General features: G+C 40.4%; 1 protein-coding gene across 6 annotated transcripts in view; it reads left to right on the forward strand.

Annotated features, from left to right (window-relative positions):
• The window catches only part of LOC139811088 (retinal guanylyl cyclase 2), a 47,205-nt gene that overhangs the window by 15,485 nt on the left and 12,123 nt on the right, over positions 1 to 19,597 (forward strand). For 5 of the 6 annotated variants that reach the window (XR_011731541.1, XM_071775148.1, XM_071775144.1 and 2 more), the window contains 12 exons: positions 5,637 to 5,992; positions 7,481 to 7,644; positions 9,245 to 9,371; positions 10,395 to 10,547; positions 13,133 to 13,508; positions 14,826 to 15,127; positions 15,576 to 15,678; positions 16,187 to 16,289; positions 17,361 to 17,549; positions 18,396 to 18,476; positions 18,564 to 18,740; positions 19,098 to 19,257. Coding sequence is in view for 5 of the 6 variants with exons in the window: in XM_071775148.1 (XP_071631249.1) it covers positions 5,725 to 5,992; positions 7,481 to 7,644; positions 9,245 to 9,371; positions 10,395 to 10,547; positions 13,133 to 13,508; positions 14,826 to 15,127; positions 15,576 to 15,678; positions 16,187 to 16,289; positions 17,361 to 17,549; positions 18,396 to 18,476; positions 18,564 to 18,740; positions 19,098 to 19,257 (2,203 nt within the window). In the remaining variant the exon portion in view is untranslated. Of the gene's footprint in view, positions 1 to 3,105; positions 4,830 to 5,636; positions 5,993 to 7,480; positions 7,645 to 9,244; positions 9,372 to 10,394; positions 10,548 to 13,132; positions 13,509 to 14,825; positions 15,128 to 15,575; positions 15,679 to 16,186; positions 16,290 to 17,360; positions 17,550 to 18,395; positions 18,477 to 18,563; positions 18,741 to 19,097; positions 19,258 to 19,597 lie in introns of those variants that run through there. The other variant, XM_071775147.1, reaches the window with a different exon arrangement.

Raw genomic sequence — 19,597 nt, forward strand, 5'->3', positions numbered from 1 at the left:
CTTCTGCGCGTTAAAAAAATATATTTAATCGTTAAATTTTAGCGTTTCCCACAGGCCGATATAATACCGAAACTCCTAAATGTCCAGTGTTATTTTAGCGATATCTCAACACCAAGTCCAAAGTTATATACACAGAACTAAGGTACAACATTTGACCCGATTTTCCAACTTGCAACCGCAACGACTGGGATCGGCGAACCTTGTTTGTCCTCGCCTCTTTGACAACATTCAGGACTGATCTTCCACTTCTTAATGGATTAAAAGACGCTTCTTCTCGAAAAGGCCATTGCATAAAGAAAAAAAACGGATAAAGTTTATCAACACCTCGGGAAACGTAATGATGTTAAAATGAGGAGTATATACACAGATTACATGCAAAAATAAAGAATCGTTAACAAAAAAGCAATCAGATTACTTGTTGCAAATTTTGATCAATATTTTAAGATTCTTGCGTTTGGTTATCTCTGGCATTTTCCTGTGCAAAATTCTTCCGTAGACAAACACGTAAGAAATTTTATTTGTTATAAAATACAATTTTGCATCAACGCCAAATAAACCGTGCTTGATGCCGCAACAATTTATTTCCGAATCGTTGGGAAGTCGCGCGACAATTCAGCTGATGTTAAATTCCTCAGGTCCACTAATTTACCGTGCTCTATGCCATAGCAGATTCATCACCTGTTGATCTCATTCTTTCTGTATTTGACGCGAATTGGATCGGATTCAATGTGTCAACCTAACCGCGTCAGTCTTCGCAATTTACGATCCGACAGGAATTAAGTGATCGAGTAGTGCAAACGTTGCTTTAGGCGAACGCTACCACGCCGTACAACTTTGATCAAAATTACGGTGCACTATTGATAAATTGAAGAATTTCTCTTGTAAAGACCGTGTGTATAAGCAGTAGCGATGTTTCTAAAAATAAACTTAAAAGATTAAAACCCCTCGTTGGAAAGAAAAACATGTGAAAAAGAAAAATTACGGAACATTAGAACATATATACGTAATAGAGAAATATAAACTGAAATAATGTGTACGTTTATAATTGTAATTAATTTAAGATAATAATTAATTTGTATTATTATCTATTTACTTAATATTATTTAATTATATTATTAATATAATTACTCATTATTATTTCATACACGTAACATTGTTTATTAACACAACTTATTAAAAAAGTGCCATACTTTTACTTAAAAGAAAATTTTTTCATCTTTTTACATAAAACATTATATTTAATTATAAAATTTAATTAATTATAAAATTAGAAATTAAATTATCACAAATGTTATCGAGTTTACATTTTATTAAATAAATTTAATACACGCAATCGATAAGAAGTAATTGCGCCACGTAAAGCATAACAATTAGAAGAATAATCTAAATTCGATGATAAGCGCGAACGACATATTGATCTGTATGAAAAAGGTGTAAAGAAGATACAGAAAGAAATAATAGAATTATCAAATCGCGAACGTGGACTTCTAGCTTATGCAATATTAAGAATCTTTCATAATGAAGAAATAGCGTGAACTTTATATATATATATATATATATATATATAATAGAATCGATCACCTCGCATATGATATAATGCGATTCCAATTTAGCGTCATTATGAAATAATGAGTGACGTATCGAATTACGTAAAGTATCGATGCACACGGCCAGATATTATATCGAGAAAGATTAAATTAAGACGATAATAAATTTTTAACGCTTTTTCTTATAATTGCTTTATCCAGAAAAATTGGACTATTTAATTAAAAATCTGTCATTCGGTTATTCGCAATTACATCTATGTATATGTACCTATACACATTATATCTCTCGTCTCGAATACTTTAATGGAGACAAATATACAAGGGAATAAAGATGAGTTTGACGATGAGTCTGCTGAAACGAAAATAATCATTCCTGCAGTGAATGGCCCCGGAATGTTTTAGGATCTTACTTCTCGATTCTGATCATCGTAAAGTAACATCGCGACGATGTTTTGACGTACGGCCATAAAATTCAGGAGGTCGTCGCGCCATTTTCATTCAAAATTGACGTCTTCCATATCTTTCTATCTTTCCCGTGCATTTTACGGCACGTTTCCAATTTAGGATGTTGAATTATGATAATCGCGCGTGTCTCCCGGGTGTCGTCGAGAACGTCGAGCTGCTCGCAGGAAATCGTTACGAGTATTCATCAGGGATCGATGCATCCAATTCAATGCATCTATCGATGACTGTTTTCTACGCGCGCTCGAAACTTGTTCAGGCTGTGTAAACAGGAAAATCATCCTCTCGAAGTGCCCCATAGATGTTAGAGCGAATTTCTCTCGTTAATTGGCGCGTTACCGTTATTGGCATTTAAACCGTGCTAATGAGAAGGGGAGAGAAAGACAGAGAGAGAGAGAGAGAGAGAGAGAGAGAGAATACGAATCTTGAGCAACACAGTGCGACGATTTTCTTTAATCATTACAGAGTGCATCGACGGTAAATAACTCGGCATTACGTGTCTTGTTAATTACATCACGGCAATTTTCCCGACATAACAAGCTCGTAATCGATTATAAATGTCCGCGTAACGAGAAAACGAGACCAATACTTGATGTTGTCTGTAATAAACTGGCACCGGACCGTCTCAGATGTCGTAGGTTGCAACCTCCGTGAAAGACGAACCCTTTGAGACGTGTTCCCGTGTTCCAATCGTGTTCCAGCGTGTCACGTTCCACGGCGAGAGAATTGCATGAAAATGAATTATTCTCTGTACGCTCGGCATCGCGAGTGATACGAAAGTTAAGGTATTCGCGAAGACTTTTATAGACAGACTCAAAGTGGATTTGTCCCGGAGAGCTTGTCCCGGATCATCCGAGGTCCGGGACAAAAGTCCACGTCGATTCAGATACATGGAATACGCGACTCGAGAAACGCTTACGTTCCTTTAAAAGAAGGGACACAATCGGGAGAGAATGATATTCTTTCTATCAGAAAAATTCATCTATTTATTTCCGCCGTCGCGCATTCCATCGCCGCGAGAGTTCGCCATCGATATCCGGCCCGAGAGAAACCAATTTAATATCCCGACGCGGTGGATAAAGTACATCTTTTCTTCTCGTCCAACGCGGAATAACGATAGTAATTATCATAGCCAATAACAGATACGGACGTGACGAGCGTCATAAAATTTTTCGCGGAGATTCGTGCCGCAAGAAATTCATTTCGGAATTTATTACGATGTAAATTCGTTGTACCATGTATTGCGTATTGTTATTTCAGTTATTTGTTTTGAAAAGATTATTGCAATTTATATTCTGAATTACATTTGTAACTCATTGACGCAACGTATCATTATGTGTTCAATATCGTATTGACCTAAATTAATTAAAGAGCTCGATATCACGTATTTTGTGCTCTTGTTTCAATCCCATACGTATTATTGCTTAACATACAACCTTACAACATCAATCAATCTGAGACAAAAGATATTACATGTTTGTTGAGTTTTTTATAAATATGTGGTTATAAAATTATCAATTGACGCATTGACGAAGTCGTGAATGATCTCGCGAATATTAACAACGAACCGCGCGGGCGCAGGAAACTTCAAACCGACGAAACAATTCTGTTTCCAATTCATGTCCTCTCTTCCTGGAAATCCACGGGGAGAGAGAAGTCACGTGCGCGCGAGCGGCATTCAATTTTGTAGTGATGACGTTACAGAAAGCTAGCGATGGAAAACGCAATTATGCGCAAATCTACTTACCGCCGCGCGCAAAGCGGAATCTGGAGCGTTATCCCAAAAGCGTTAAGGGAGACGAATGCGCGTCAGGATATGCCCTATTCATTATCGAGATAATCCCATGCGAAATCGAACCAGCAATCAACCGCGCTCGATAATCACGCTAAACGGAATTAAGCCGATAAGCATCGTAAGTTCACACGTGGGCTGCTCTGTCACGCATGTGTGCGTGTGTGTGTGTGTGTGTGTGTGTGTGTCAGGGGGTAACCGTTATCCAGTTATCATCATCAAAAGGATAGCTGTGCAAACAGAGTTAGAATGCAATTTCTGTTTTCCCAGTAACCCTGTAAAAACTGTGTACCCTGCACTGTGTAGTTTTGATCGCGTACTAACGTTGTAAAAACTGTTAGTGTACAGGGTTTTTTTTACGGCGCGATAACGTTATAACAGTGTGTTTTCGATGAAACCGGGGCACCATCTCTGTTGTTCGACTTCGCGCGTATACCAAAAAGGTTTTAAAGCCGATGGAATGATCGAAGGGCGCACGTATATGACGAAGAGGAAATGACTCTTTTTCGGCTGTTTTTCGCTTCGGTAATTTCGACCAACATTGTGCGCGGTTTTTCCTTGTCAGCTTTATAAATTTTGTTACGCCGACAGCGTTTTAACTATTATATTTGTTGAATTATGAATTTTACGTGGCGTGCATAAGTTAAAAATAATTATTTTGACTTCATCAAACGACAACGACAATTCGAGCTTTCATACTTCATGAAGTATGATAAATGATATAATTATAAACAGAAGTTCTAAAGTTTCTCTTTTATACACACGCTTTTATCTACTACCTTTTTTTATCTGTTAAAAGTCTAAGCTGATTGAAATATTGTAGGCGAGATCGAGAGGAAAAGTGGAATGTTCGGCGAGTCTGAAATATATTCTATGCATTTTTATATTTTCTTTCGTCATTTTGAGCATATAAAAATATTACAAAGTTTTTGTTGTACAGATAATGTTTCGTCGACTATACGGGACATCGTTTGCCTGTTGCTCGCAAAGTTACGGAAGTTCATATAACTTTGCTCGCAATTTTTCACGTTAGTATTCATCTCATCACCAAACTCTGATTTTCCCCACACAAAGCGATAGGAGAGCGGACGCGCGAGTTGTTTAGAAAAATCTCACCTCGTTGCTGGATTCAGTTGCAGCATTTCAAAGAGCTCTAATTACGCCACGGTGCTCCTTGTTCTTGCGGCATTAAAAGGGAAGGAAAAAAACACGATCACGTATTCCGCGGCAAACAAAGAGTCGTCCCGATTTCATTGACTCGCGACTCGCGATATCTACTTTCAAGTCGTCTCACGCATTTTCTCGCGTATGCCGCGGACGGTTCGCTTCGCTAAAATGTTTCTGCGAGGTCAAATGTGACTTGAAAAAATAAAAAGTGAAACTAATAACAATAAATTGACACATTGGTCGGTTACTGTAAATTTAATATTTTAATTATACATGAGAAGTTTATTATTATATATTGATCAGAAAAAGTACATTTGTGTAAATAAAAACATATCTAATAATATTAGGTCTATTCGTTTTCGCTGCACTTTTAAACTAGTGCCAATAAGTTAGAATGAAAGAAAATATATTTGTTTCATTCTAACTTATTGCATTATGTTGCACTAGTTCAGAAGTGCAGCGGAAACGAACAGGCCTTATTATCAATAGTAAAACTCAGCTACAAAGTGTCTTATAACGTGATCTAAAATAAAGACATCGCGCCAGAAATCAATGCCATTATAAAGCAACTTTGAAAGAATCTTTCGAGTCCCCGATGCGAAAAAGATTTAGCCTTGTTATGTACCTACATACGTCGAAATAGGTCACGTTTATTACGTATTCCGCAGGCGAGGGTGAATCGACGGAACAGAGCGTTTTCCCGCCGTTCCCCGCCGCGGTGGCAGTGACATCGTGGTCGGCAGGGTCCAGGGGCCCATGGCCGGGAACTGTTTTCGCCGGTTCTGGTGGTGGCTCCCGATCGCGATCCTATCCGGGTGCTTCTCCCCCGCAGTCGAAGCCGGTATCTCGTGCACGTCCACCTACCCCTCGGAGACAGCGCGTGACGTGCGGCCCCGGCCCGACGCGGACGTGATAATCTTCCTGGGCGAGAGATGCGACGGGGAGATCAACGTCACCGAGATACAGGATCACTTGGAACGCGATCTAGCCGGCGAGCACTCGATCAGCGTGATGCCGAGATCCGGTGAGTATATATATATTATATATATATATATGTATATATACTACTTGTGCCGGATACTTTATCCGATGATACTACTTATTCAATAATTCGGCGAGGCAGCCGTGCGAGTACTGCAAATTTTATACGCGATAGGTACACGATATTGGAAAAGTACAGTTTGAATATTTTATGTAATTACCAGTTGATATACACGTGATGTACGCGCGACTAGAAAATGTTGTCTGAACGTGTAAAACGGACATTGAAAATTTACAAGCGCGCGGCCGATGGTATTTAATGACGCGTATATAATTAATTATACAGGAGGGATTATACATGTGCGAAAGACGATAAATCTGAAACATACCTCGCAACATCGTAATCTCGAATACATTAATTAATTCGAGGGCTATTTCTCTCACCCGAGTAATTAATTATAATAATTATACAGAGCAAGCGCTTATGCGTTCGCTGCATGCCAGAGGTGGCAATGTTAAATTTTAACGTAACGTTTCGCTCCTCCCCCTCCGTCGAGAGTAATGGTATTACGCATATATTCGCAAATACATAGATTATAGAGCGTAATATAATCATTCGCGCACTTCCGTAACACGTTATCAAGTCGGCCCTACACGCCCATGAATCACGCGACGTCCAATAATCCCATTACGTATTCAAATCGAAACTCGGCCGGCTATGCCGATTGCCGGTTCGACGTTCGACGTAAGTGCCGGGCTGGCGAGAACCGCTGGAGATTCTGGAGAAAGGGTCCAGCTCTCGAGAGAGCGCGACGCGTTTGCCGTTTGTAGACGGCAAACGCGTCTCACGGAAACGACGTAGCAAACTGGAGTACCGTGTACCGTCGACGATGCGACCGGAATATAATGCGATTCGCGTGGCACGAAGTTGATACGCCGAGCTCGAGAACGACTCAGGCGACTCCCCGCAGTCCCCGCAGTCCCCGCCGCAAACCCGATTCTCCGGATTCTCCCGCGAGAGTGGCCGCGAGAGATCAGCATTCAGGAAGCGCGGCTAATAGCATCTCCGCCGTATTGTTTGCGGCGTTTGCACCGTTGTATCTTGCGCCAATGATCGCCAACGGTCGCGTAATACGTATCTCTCGCGCGCGGAGTGATACGTACGTACGTCTGGATCGACTGGGTCTGAATAGAATCGTGGGATTCGACGTTGTTGAGTGCCGGCTGTAACGAGCAGAGAGCACGAGAGCGTAAGTAGGATATCGGTGACTGTCTCCATCCCGGGATGGAGGAGGATAGCGAGTTTATCGGAATCGATAGCCAACCCAACATTGAAAATTACGCCATTAAATCAGTGCATCACATCCGCTTTCGCCATCCTGTAACTGTACCTGACTTGTAATCTGTAACACATCCTTCGGGTGGTAACAAGTAGTCGAAGACAGTGGAAGATCGCCCGGGCCGGTCGCCAAAATCTCCGATCGTCGTCGCTCTAAATGGGAACTAAATGGCCCGATTAATTAATTTCCAGAGACGTGTGAGACGGAAACCGGAGGCCTCGGCGCGCTGATCCACGCTCTCGGCGAGAGCAAGACGAAGGCGGTGATAGCCGCGCTCGACAGCTCGATCTGCGAGGTCGCCGCCAAACTCGCGCATCTTGGGAATAAACCGCTGCTAACTTGGACTTGTCCGCTGGTGAGTGTTATCGTTTACTCCGCGGACGGTCTTCGCAGTTTACACACAGTTATCGGAGCTGTCGAACAGCAATTAAGGTACATTTCCCGGTATCTCGAGAGACACAGCTGGGTCTTGCGAAAATACACGATATAAAGCGAAGCTGTTATACACTACAGCTCTTTCTCTTGAAGAAAAATAGCGGAGAGAGAAAGATCTAGAATTTTACGTCGGAGTAATTAAACGTTACGTTCCTCGGGTATGTCTGACTGTTGTTGACTTGTATCACTAGTATCACTTGAAAACATTCTCCGTGGATATTTTAACTGGTTATTATTTTTTTATACCAATCAATAAAACTATTTTAAACATTTTAGAAATTAATTTTCCGAGTGTGACATTTATGATACATATTGATGTACGTGTCGCTTTGTTTAGATTAAATCAATGTGAATATTTTTTTACGGCAGATTCCGACACGTGTTTTTCGGGATGCCGATATCATACCTTGATAGGATGTTGTTATTAGTAAATAAATATATTCGCGTTCTTCTATGGAATAATAAATATGAAAGTGTAAAATAATAAAGACTGCGCCGCGTCAGACGTGCAAACGAAAGGAGATATCAAAATGCACGCGGTATGTTTATTGCCGGGCGCGTTTGTAGCAAACCGTGAAATACGGCGCGACGTTATTTAGCCCGTTGCATTTCTTCCCGGCGAGCAAAAGTTAAAATGATGAAAATTTGTGCGCTCGTAAATAATTATATACAACGTAATATCCCCGACTGGAAATTGGCCAGGCTGTAAATTTCACCTCGGTCTGTGTATACGCAAATTGATTCTACTGGAAAGAAGCGCAATTTTAATTTTAATAACCGACTTGCGACTTGCGAGCATCGGTTGAATCGAACCGGATAAATGGTTATTTCCCGTTATTTAGTTTTCTAATTGGTGCACGTCCAATTATGGACATTTCCGATGCAAGCGGCAAACTCGCCAGTATACTCCATCAGGTGCCTGAGTGTGGCAATAAATATAGAGCTTCGTCAAATTTCCTTTGATTCATCCGTGAACTTTGTCATCGGCACAATTCGCTTGAGCGAAACAAATCGCCGCCTCCGCGAAAAAGCTTTTTATCCCGCTCGTAGATATTTCACACGTCCCCCCAAGACGACAGTTATGTCATCGTTTCAGCGAATCCAACACTTTCGGGTAATCCTTGACTTGCCTAAAAGGAAATTGAATTTCACAATGCCGTTATATTTAACTTTTAACCTTTGTCCGAAGCAGTTTTTTATAACGAAAAAGAAGCGAAAAATCGTTTCAAAATGATAACATTGCAGAATATGAATGCTATAAAAAATGTTTTGGATTTTATTTTACTATGAAAAAACGTAAATAAACCATACGCAGATCTGTTATTGCTTTGGAAAAGTTATGTGCACAAAAATGAATCTCCTGAAAAATTTTTACAAATATTTCTCCGTAAAACAATTTCGTTCATCGGATAGTATTGATTTCAAATAGAAGCACCGTAGACCCCGAACCGAAAATAAAACGTCTCGAGTAGCGCCTCGTTAAAATTTGAGATCGTGAATATCGATAACTTGTGTTCCAGAGAGATTTAAAGGAAAGGGATCTATCTTCGATCATTAGGCTCTCTCCGTCATTACCGTCAATGGCTAATGCCGTAGCGGAAATATTCCTGCACTTGCAGTGGAAGTCCGCGGATGTTATCAGTATAGGTAAGTCCTCAAAAAACACTTACGTATATATGTATAATTACTCTAGATAAATTCTATTGAGTGAATAGCATTAGCTATAACAAATAAAAAATATTACCTATTTCAATTTTTGTTTTATTCTAATGTTTTTTTTATCATCAACATACAATATTTTTTCATCGTCCATCCAATTTAAATTATTTCAAAACTAAAATTTTACAAAATAGAATAAATAAGTGATTTTTAAGATATAAATACAACAAAAATATAAACTATTTCAATATTCTTAAAAATATAATTTGTAAAAGATAAATTTTTTTATATTGCAAATATGCAGTATATTCAGAGTGAACACCAATTAACAGTAGCATTATACCTCAATATTATAATTTCCTACGCAATAATAAAACTGTTATATGAAACAGTATACTTACATTGTTGAGTGGGAAATTATAATATTTTAATGTCTATTAGTTGGTATCTACCGAGTAAGTTATGCTTAGAGAGCTCTTGGTTCGTCAGTGCAATCATATCAATCGCCATAACTTGTTCAAAACATGACGGCAGTTCCCTTTTCGCTTCTCTCCTATAAAAAAATGCTGTGAAATTTAATCTAAATATGTTCTGCATTTCCAACAAAAATATAGATACTTTGTGACAGCTGATTAAAACTTAGTTAATTCACGTCTTTGTTAATTCACGACTTAACTTGAGAATTACGTAATGTATTTTGCAAGTCGGCTCCGTCAAACGATGCGAGAGAGAGATGCGCGAGGCAAAAAAGCTCATTTATTCCAACGTGCGCCGCACGAGAAAATTACGTATGACTTTTTGCCCCCTGACGTCACAGCCCAATTTCGTTCGGTCGAGCCAGAGTTTAGGGATTAAATCGCGAATAACAATGCGAAAGGATCTGGGACAGTAATGACCGATAACAATTGAGGACAGTCGGAACCGAACTGTCCGGCCTGTCCATTAAAACGCGATGCGCGACCCGCGCGTTGAATTTTAATGAGCATTAGAGAGATACGATTAATGCCGTAGATCGCGAACCGTGGTCCAGCCTGGACCGTGCTGTGATCAATGCGTTCCGAAGGATCGGCGTCGCCCTGCGGTACCACCTGATTCTACCCCATCGCGCCACCCTCGAGCAGATCCGCAGGATTCTGAGGTCCGTGCACAGCGTTTCCCGTCGTGGTAAGTAATGCACGATTAATCCCATTATACGAGAAACTCGCGAGTATTACTCGGCACTCACAGCCCCCGGCTCCGAAGTCTCCGTGTGTGTGTGTGTCTCTCTGTCTCTGCTGGAGTAACTACCGAAACTATCGGATTGAGGATTAAACGGCGTGAGGCGACGCGCGCCTTCGTCCTGAACACGAATGGCGCGTACACGCGTCCCCCTCGTCCTTTCGTCCTGAAATCCCTTCGTGATCGAGAACGTTTATACAGTTCTAATGCCCTACGACTCGCGCGAGTCACAGTTTGATGGCGATGCCATCAGCTCTGAACTATTCCAGATGGTGTTCGCGAACTTAATCCTTTAATTACGTTCCGTCGTTGCGAATTTACATAGGGTGTCTCGGAACCCTTCGACTTTAACTCAATTTAATCCTATTTAGGGCCGATTTCCTTTCTTCCTTAACACACGTCGAACTATCGAAAAGTGTCTTTCAATATTGAGCAACAATCTTTTTGCAGGGAAGTAACAAAATTTTAATTTCCGAGAGACGAGTATCGTCAAAGGAGGTGGAAAATCCGTCGTTAAAATAAACATGCAGATTTATTACATTTCTGCAGAGTAAATTAATTCGCTTGAAAAATATTGCTCAAGACTAACTGAAATAAAATAAACATAGCCGTCGCAATATAGACAGGTGCGAGTTTATTGCTGTTTATATGCTCTTTGAGAAATGAAATCTAAGTGGAAATCTATTTCTGAATCTCTTTACAAATCTTTTATGCGCTTTATATGGGGCTTAAGATAGCTCAGCAAGCGCAATTTCCAGCGAGTAGAAGTAAATAGACAAGAAGATTGCTCTCGCTAGTACGTGGTGTGCGTTTATGGAGGGTCGTGAAGTTAACAATGTCTTTTTAAATGTTTCGCCGTACATAAAAGACGTCGCGGGACTTACCTCGGCTGCTGAGCCAGGTTTAGCGGCGATAAAACCCACCTGTGCGGCCAATCTGCAGGTCTTCCAACTGCTATATGTATGAGAGAAGAGAGAACGCTTATATGAGCCATCCGAGGACCGTTACGAGAAATTGAAATTTCGTCGCAATTTTTTTGTAAATTTTTTGCATCGCCCCGATCGCCACGTAATAACCGCGCGTTTCAGCATCTCCGCAGAAGCGGGATTAACTTGTTAGTTAACAACAATTTACGACGCCCGGCGGTGTACTCGGGATTGCAAATGAATCGAGTAATGGCACGACGACGACGTGAACTTTCCAGGAGGGTTCGCCTCAAGCGAAACGTATATCTTAATATGAGATATGACGTAGTCAAAGCTTGTTTTAATTAATTTCAGCCTTATGAATGAACGGTTCGCTTCACATTTCACTGAGATAAGCGCAATCTGCGTTTACGCAAATGTAAAGGACACGAAATGGCTTTTCCTACGTCCGAGTGGGTCTTGCCCACTCAGTTATTGCGTCCAGAATCCGTTTTGTCGTCGGAATATACATTTTAGAGTTTACGATTGTATTCTACGACGGAAAGGTGGCGTCTCTTTGTTTCTCTTTTTTTTCCTGCAGCTAATTAATATTAATTAGTCTTACGTAGTGCTGTATCTTCAGCATTTTCTATAATATTTTAATTAAAATCTCCGGCTTTAAAGTTCTTCTGAAAAGGTTATAGAGATATATATACGGCTATAAATTCAATCTCCACTCGATTGGTCATTCCCTGGTCGTTAGCTAATACATCATTTTCTACGATTTATCCTTCTTTTCTCTGTGCCCTTTTTCCGTTCGTCCTTTTACTCTTCTATTTATTCGTGCACATACATTCATATAGTACAGAATATTGCGAATCATACCTAGGGGCTATATGATGGATGACGTAAAACTATAGCAAAAAGGATGAATTTTACTATTTACTTTGAAGACTTTTTCGTTTCTCGTGTCAATTAAACATATATTTTGATTTTTCAAATATTATTTTTATAGAAAACCAATAACTCATCGGAAATATTTCGAATTTTTATTGAATATTTTGCTTCATCCAATTAGATATATGAATACTGAACACGCTATTTTGGCGATCATTTCTAAGATATATATAATATATATATTATATATATATATATATATATATATATATATATATATATAGCAGTTACTATCTAATCCTTTAATGCCAGGACTAAGCATGTAGAGAACAAACTTACTAATAAATTAAGTTTGGTTCATTAACGTGAATAAACTACGATAGATATTGCTTTGAATACAATTTCTAAAATAATATTACATGTTGAATAACGTCACTCTGAATGATAGATAGAGAAGACTTCTACATGTCGATTTATAAGGACCTTCTTACAAAAAAGATTGTAAAAATAGATTTACCTTATCTTCTCTTTATCTATAATTACTAAATTACAAATCACTTAAAATCCAATAAGTAAATAATAAATAATGACATCAAATAATAAATAATTCAATTATGATCTAAAATCGTCTATTCAGATCTCTCTTTGACCTTTTATTCGTTTACCTTCATTTCATATTCCTCTTTATACAGTCACGCGAACTTGATCCTTCCTTTTTTTTTTTGCCAGTTATGGTGCTTTGTCTGCCGCTACTCGACGAGATGACGAACCGCGTTCTGATCGAGCTGAACGCCGCGTGGCAAACGCACATCCAGAATTCCGTCATCCTGATGATCCACACGGAGGATATCGACCTCTTCCTACCGAGAGACGACTCGCCGCCCACGTCACCCCCCACCGATCCGTCGACCTTGGCCCATTCCGCGATTACACAGTCTTCCAATTTTTCTACCTCGAATGTAACTCGCGCCGGCCCGTACACGACCCCGGAGAGAGACGAGAGAATGCGGAGGGTGCAGCAGACCCCGCGAAGATTCGCCCCGCCGAGGAATCTCAGCAGCACCACGATGGAGAATCTGCTTGTGGTCGCGCCACTCGATCAGAGGTAATCAATTATTAACGACGTTAACTCGGGGTCACTTTATCGATGTAAGTAGTTGCGGGTTTGAGACATTCTAGACCCGCGCGGAATAATGCAGCTCGCAATTCTTCATGAAATATAAAATTATACTCTTAGACAGAATGTAAAATTAATTAACAAAGATATAGATTATTCAGTTATAAACGTTCTTATTAAAAATTTTATATAAATGATAACATCTATTCTAATTTTGTTACTGGTTGATTTCTTCAAGATCGATATAGATAATCATTACAATATTCATAGCTTTTCTTTTCACAGCCATCTGCCTTCGTTACATTAGTCTATAAGTAAACGATATACCGTTCGTGATGAATATTCTACGTCATGAATATGTATTTTTTTTTCTAGAAATCGATATCAAGTATCAGTTAGGGCATCTTAAGTCTCAATTATTATTAATTATTGCGATTAAGTCATCCACAAATGTCGTAGTTAGCAAGAACGCAACAACGGATCATGAATAATTCTGCAGTCACGGTTGGCAAATTAATTAACGTCCTCAGAATTACGTAATTAATCACTTGTCCTTCAGAATACTTGTAGCTCATTTTCTTCGTATATATACTTGACAAGAAGGGATATATAAGTACTAACGAGAGAAGATTTATAATGGCAAAAATTCCCCGTTACTCAGATCATTCTTCAAAGATAAGAGTTTTGAAGATTCTCGAAATAACAGCAAAAAATATCAGCGTGTCGTAATGCAAGCAACAGCTTTCATCTCTCTTTAGGAGTACGATAGGAATATTTAAAAACATGTAGCTTTTTGGTCAAAAAGACCGTCATCATATGAAGCATTTTTACTGCGTTCTGGGAAACTAACATTAATATTATTAAAAATATAATAAAACACGATAATAATGTTTAATTGTCTTTTAATTCGCAAATATCGACAATCTATTTAAGATGAATCATATTCTTAACCAAATTTGCATTAATTGTTTAACACAAATCTAAGGAAATTCGACTGGGACATAAATTGTCGGGGAGTCAGCTGAGAGGTTGACCTTAATCAAGGGACTTCTCTTTGATTGAGGCAACAACGAGGCTACGTAATTACGAAATTCCACCGCCGCCGCCGTGCGGTGCGCACGGTCCCGAATTATAATACAAATCGGTCTGTCGGATCATCGAGCCGAGTTAATTGTAGACGTCGATCCGTATAATTCGCTACGTGATTAACTCATGGGAAGTGGCCCCGCGGCGTCCCCGGCGCGGCGGGGCGTCGCGACGCCGCGTCGCCTCCTCAAGAGACACTCCCGACGGTTTCTTACGCAGGTACGACGTGAGTAAGGTCCTCAACGGCACGCAGGATTACGCGACGCTGGCGTTGCTCGATCGACTGAATGAATCGCTGACTGTGCTAACGCGCGACAACAGCAGCCTCGACAGCCACAACAACAAGATATACACGTATGCCCTAATGAACTGGCGTGACGCCGGCTGGGAGCCGATCCTCACGGTGGTCGAGCGGCATCAGCAGCAGCTGATGGTCCAGCAGCTGACGCCGAGTGCGATGGCGTTTCTCAACATCGAGGCGCCCGATCTGCCGTCCTGCGACGTCGACGGCGATTGCCCGAGTGAGTTTTCAGAGGATATGATAATAGCACCCCCGCCGTGTCTGTCTCTTTACGTGACGATTTTATTGCGTAATTAATATGACATTAAAGGCAATAACACTTCAAATGGAAAATCGCGCTTGCGAACGGTGCAAACTAGTCTGCGGATGACGTGCAATTATTAATGCATAATTAACATCGTATATCTCGTGGAAGAGAATGAATATATATATTATATTTATTGGGTTTTGTCTATAATGTGCGATGCTCGTGCGATCGCGTCGCGCTACGATCAGAGAAGGTATTGTCAAAAATAGGATAGGATAATTGCGGAATGGGGAAAAGGTGCGAAGGAAGGGCCCTTCCTTTGTACCTTTCCGATCGGGATCGATAGGCAGCTCCCTCGATTCCGAAAATATCGCCCGATAACGCCGTAATGAGGTAATGCAGTGCATTAATTATTTAACAGATGGCTTGGCCGACATGTCTTTCCGTTCCACACATATCGTAGCTATTATTCTTGGGTCGCTGCTGTTCACCTTTGTCGCCATTGCCGTCGCAATTATAATCCGGTGAGCGATCACTTTATCACGTTATACATCATATCGTTTATAGCCTGTAGCCAAACCGAAGAAAGTGACATGCGTCAACGCTTCCATTGCCCCCTAATCGCCAGAAATACTTCTTCTTTATTTCTGTTGAACATATTTACAATTTTAGAATTAGTATCAGGTTTCCATGGATATGTTTCTGAGTTATATTAAATTGATTAGCATTATTTTGATTTTTAATCGAAATAATAACTAGAAAACAAACAAGTTACAATAAATTTTAATATATTTTGAGAAATGATAAAGCATTTGTTGATAAATAGTAGCGTAATTTAAATTAATTACGCTACAGAATTTTAATATACAGAATACGGGAAGCATTCTGATACAAAGCTATTTTATTCTGAAATTTTTCACATTTAAGGAAGCGTTTATTTACAAAGTGGACATAATTTATAAAGTTCTCAGACCCTTGTGATTCTTAATAAGCAGAGCACTTTGTGTTGGATACATTGACAATTTATTGCAGGAAGCGGCTGCTTAAGAAAAGGATGTCCAAGGGCCCGTACAAAATCATTTTAACGACGTCGGACTTCGTTTTTCCTCAAGTGCCTCCAGTAGATTCAAGAACGGTGAGTGGAATTTCATTCAGAACATGACAGGGGCTTTTAATCCTTCCCTTTCAGCGCCCCCGAAAGGATTATAAAGAATCCTTGCATAGAATTATTAAAATTATTAATGAAGCTACTTGGTTACTTCCTTCATCAATGTCTTTGATCGTTCCCCCGTGAAATATCCCGCGAATAGCGTGAAAGGAATTAAATATCTCTCGCTAAACTCGTCGGTGAGTTTACGTTGTAAAATTCCGTGTTCACTTTTTATTAGTACGTCGAAACAAAACCGTAATGCGACGTTTTTTATGGCGGGAGCAATTTTTCACTGTCGCCGAGTCAGGATTGTGGAGTCGTGTTAGCACTGCGGACGAACTTTTCTTTGCGGGGAAAAACTCTTCTTAATATGACGCAACGGAACGTTTCGTACGCGAGGGGCCGCTACGCTCTTGATAGGATATATTTCACGCGGAGAGAACGGTCGCTGAGCTCCTAAATTATCAGTCTACGTGGTAGAAATAGCTGATAAAAGTGCTAAATGTCACCGCGACGCTAGTTCGCTCGGCTTAATTGAACCGCCGAGCGAACTTTAACCGCTTCAGGCACCCCTTATATATGCTACTGCATATTAAATATCATGAATAGTCATCGTAATCTTCGTTTTAAAAAAGTAATGTTTACGGCTCTTTTACGGTGCTCCGTTCAACTGCATGCTTGACATAAAAGAATGATATAAACGCCGTATTTCCAGAATAAAATCTCTCCTTGAAGAAAGAAATTATTTATACACAAAGTAAAAATCTTCTAGAAATAAGAAATGTACATAAAAGAGAGATTTGTAAAGCACAAAACGACTACAATGAGTGCTTTTTGCATAGCTTGTTCATGCGTATAAAGGTATTATATTAGCTTCAGTTTCTCCTTTTCCGCGTTTACAACCATTTTTATATCAAGGATATCAGGTCGTAGCGAGGTCGAGCTTTTCCGGCAAACATTATGTACAACCATTCGATCCTATTACCTCGCATCGTATCCGTTCGAATATCCGCGGTGAAGTACACTTTATCGCACACGGCGCGCGCGTGTTCTTAGGTAGACGAGGGCATCGAGGCGATGCTGTGCTGCTGGCTGCAGCAGCTGCAGGAGTTCGGCGGGCCGGAAGTCGAGAAGCCGGATCTGCTCCAGCTCGGGAGCGTGAACTCGCTGAGGCCGTACCTGCAGACCAGCGGGGGGAACATACCGCGGAACACCTTCTTCAAGGATCCACGCGCTAGATATAACGTGAGTTATGCACCTGGCAGTGCCAATTTAACAATCGCGTCCGGATACACCTCGCGTTTACCTCGCCGTGGATGCGAGAACCTCCGGTCCTCCTTACCCTTATCTTCGCCCCAGATTTTAATCTCCGTTGATCGAGTTTCCGTGTTGATCCAGACAAGATCTAAGCTCGGGCTAACTTATATAAGCGTCTGATAATTTACGAGAGACGACACGCGATAAGGGGATAATAGTACGTAGAAGAAATATTGTACTTGACCAATATTTTCTAGCGTCCAATTTTATCCCGTACCCGTGTTTTTATGTATAAAAAGAAAATAGAGCGAGAATCAGTGAGGAGGGGAAAAAGAAAACTTAGGATGTCCCATATATCTGCTTTCAAGGCATTATCGGTATTCTACACACATTGTATGTACCTTCGCCCTTGCAAACAATTTCATCCTTGATCACTTCCGAGAATTTTCTGCTTGACACGACGCGCGGTATTATCCGACAGCGCTAAGAATATATTTCGAGACACACATCGATATTCATTTTCGCACTGACGTCGTAGACGTCAGTGTCCCTTATATCCTTACACGGTGACGCTGATTAATGCCGTAAGTTCCGGACCTATGATCGGACCGATAAGAACCTTTTACACGTAATGAAGATTGATAAGATGGTATTAAAACGCACGCTGCAAAAGATGCGAGCTAATCTCCGGTTTTATCTCAATCAAATGTCACGCCGTCCAAACGCTTCCCCCCCCCCCCCCCCCCCCAGGCGACAGAAGTCGATAGATTACAAGACGGATGTAACGTTGTATCAATGTGCTCCGAGTTAATGATCCGTCCTGATTTCTGGTAGGGTGACTTGGTTCAATTGAAAGAGCTGCCCTTTCAAGGTACGTTCGAACTGAAGAACAAGGCCATGGACGTGCTGGTCACGGTAAAGGCGCACATCCTTTTATTCATTCCTCTGAATTAGATTTTGATCTGTGTTTCTCCCCACTTGCACGTTTCTACTTTTGAGCAGATCCACGGGCTGCGACACGAGAACCTCAACCCACTGATTGGATGCCTTAATGAACCTACGAGACCCTGTTTGGTGTCGGAGTACTGCTCGAGGGGCTCCCTGGAGGACGTACTCGTCCAGGACGAGATTAAACTCGACTGGTCCTTCAGATTATCCTTGCTCACCGATCTTGTACGGGTGAGTAAGATCTAGAATATGATGCGTTAAACGCACGTGCCACACCGCCAAGAAGATTTCGAAAAACCAGAAAGATTTAAAAGAGATAAAAAAAAATATCAGTAGGATACACTTATATATTTCGTTACCGTTTAATTTTTAATTGATATAATGAGACTAACGTGAAAATGAAAAGGAAACATTGAGCGTATGACATGCAAACAGGTTAAACCGTTAAAATTATTATGCAGAATAATCAGGGACTGTAAATTTTAATTTTGATGAGAAATCCCTGAATAATTTTAAAGTTTTGAACTTGAAATTGATTCTATGCATACTTTGAAACTATGATAATTTTGTATGGCTTGTTTGCTTCAGGGTATGAAATACCTTCACAGCACTCCGATACGCGTCCACGGCTACCTCACGTCGCGGAATTGCGTGATCGATGCGCGGTGGGTCTTGAAAGTTACCGATTACGGCCTGCCTGCATTTTATGAAGTCCAGAACATAGTGCCGCCAGTGAAAACAGCTCGAGGTAAGTTTCCTTCGCTACGACTCTTGTTTTGCCTCATCATATCATCTTCATGGTACAGTTTGATGTGATCTCTTATGTGGAATTTTTAAATTGAAACTCAGATGAGCAAGAAAGATTACAATAACTCCTATAGCTCCTGAAAAATATCATATTGTTATAAAATTATCTCTTTGAACCTACTTTTTGAATTGCATGAAAATTACATTTTGCGCTCATCAGGCGCTATTATCTAAGTGTTTGCGCGCTATTTAGAAATTTTGCCGAGATACAAGTTACTCAAGTTACAAAGTTTCACTAATTAAAAGTTAAACTGCATGCTTTGCTAATTGAAGATATTCAA

The sequence above is a fragment of the Temnothorax longispinosus genome, chromosome 4 (assembly GCF_030848805.1).
Source record: "Temnothorax longispinosus isolate EJ_2023e chromosome 4, Tlon_JGU_v1, whole genome shotgun sequence".
NCBI classification, from domain to species: Eukaryota; Metazoa; Arthropoda; class Insecta; order Hymenoptera; family Formicidae; genus Temnothorax; species Temnothorax longispinosus.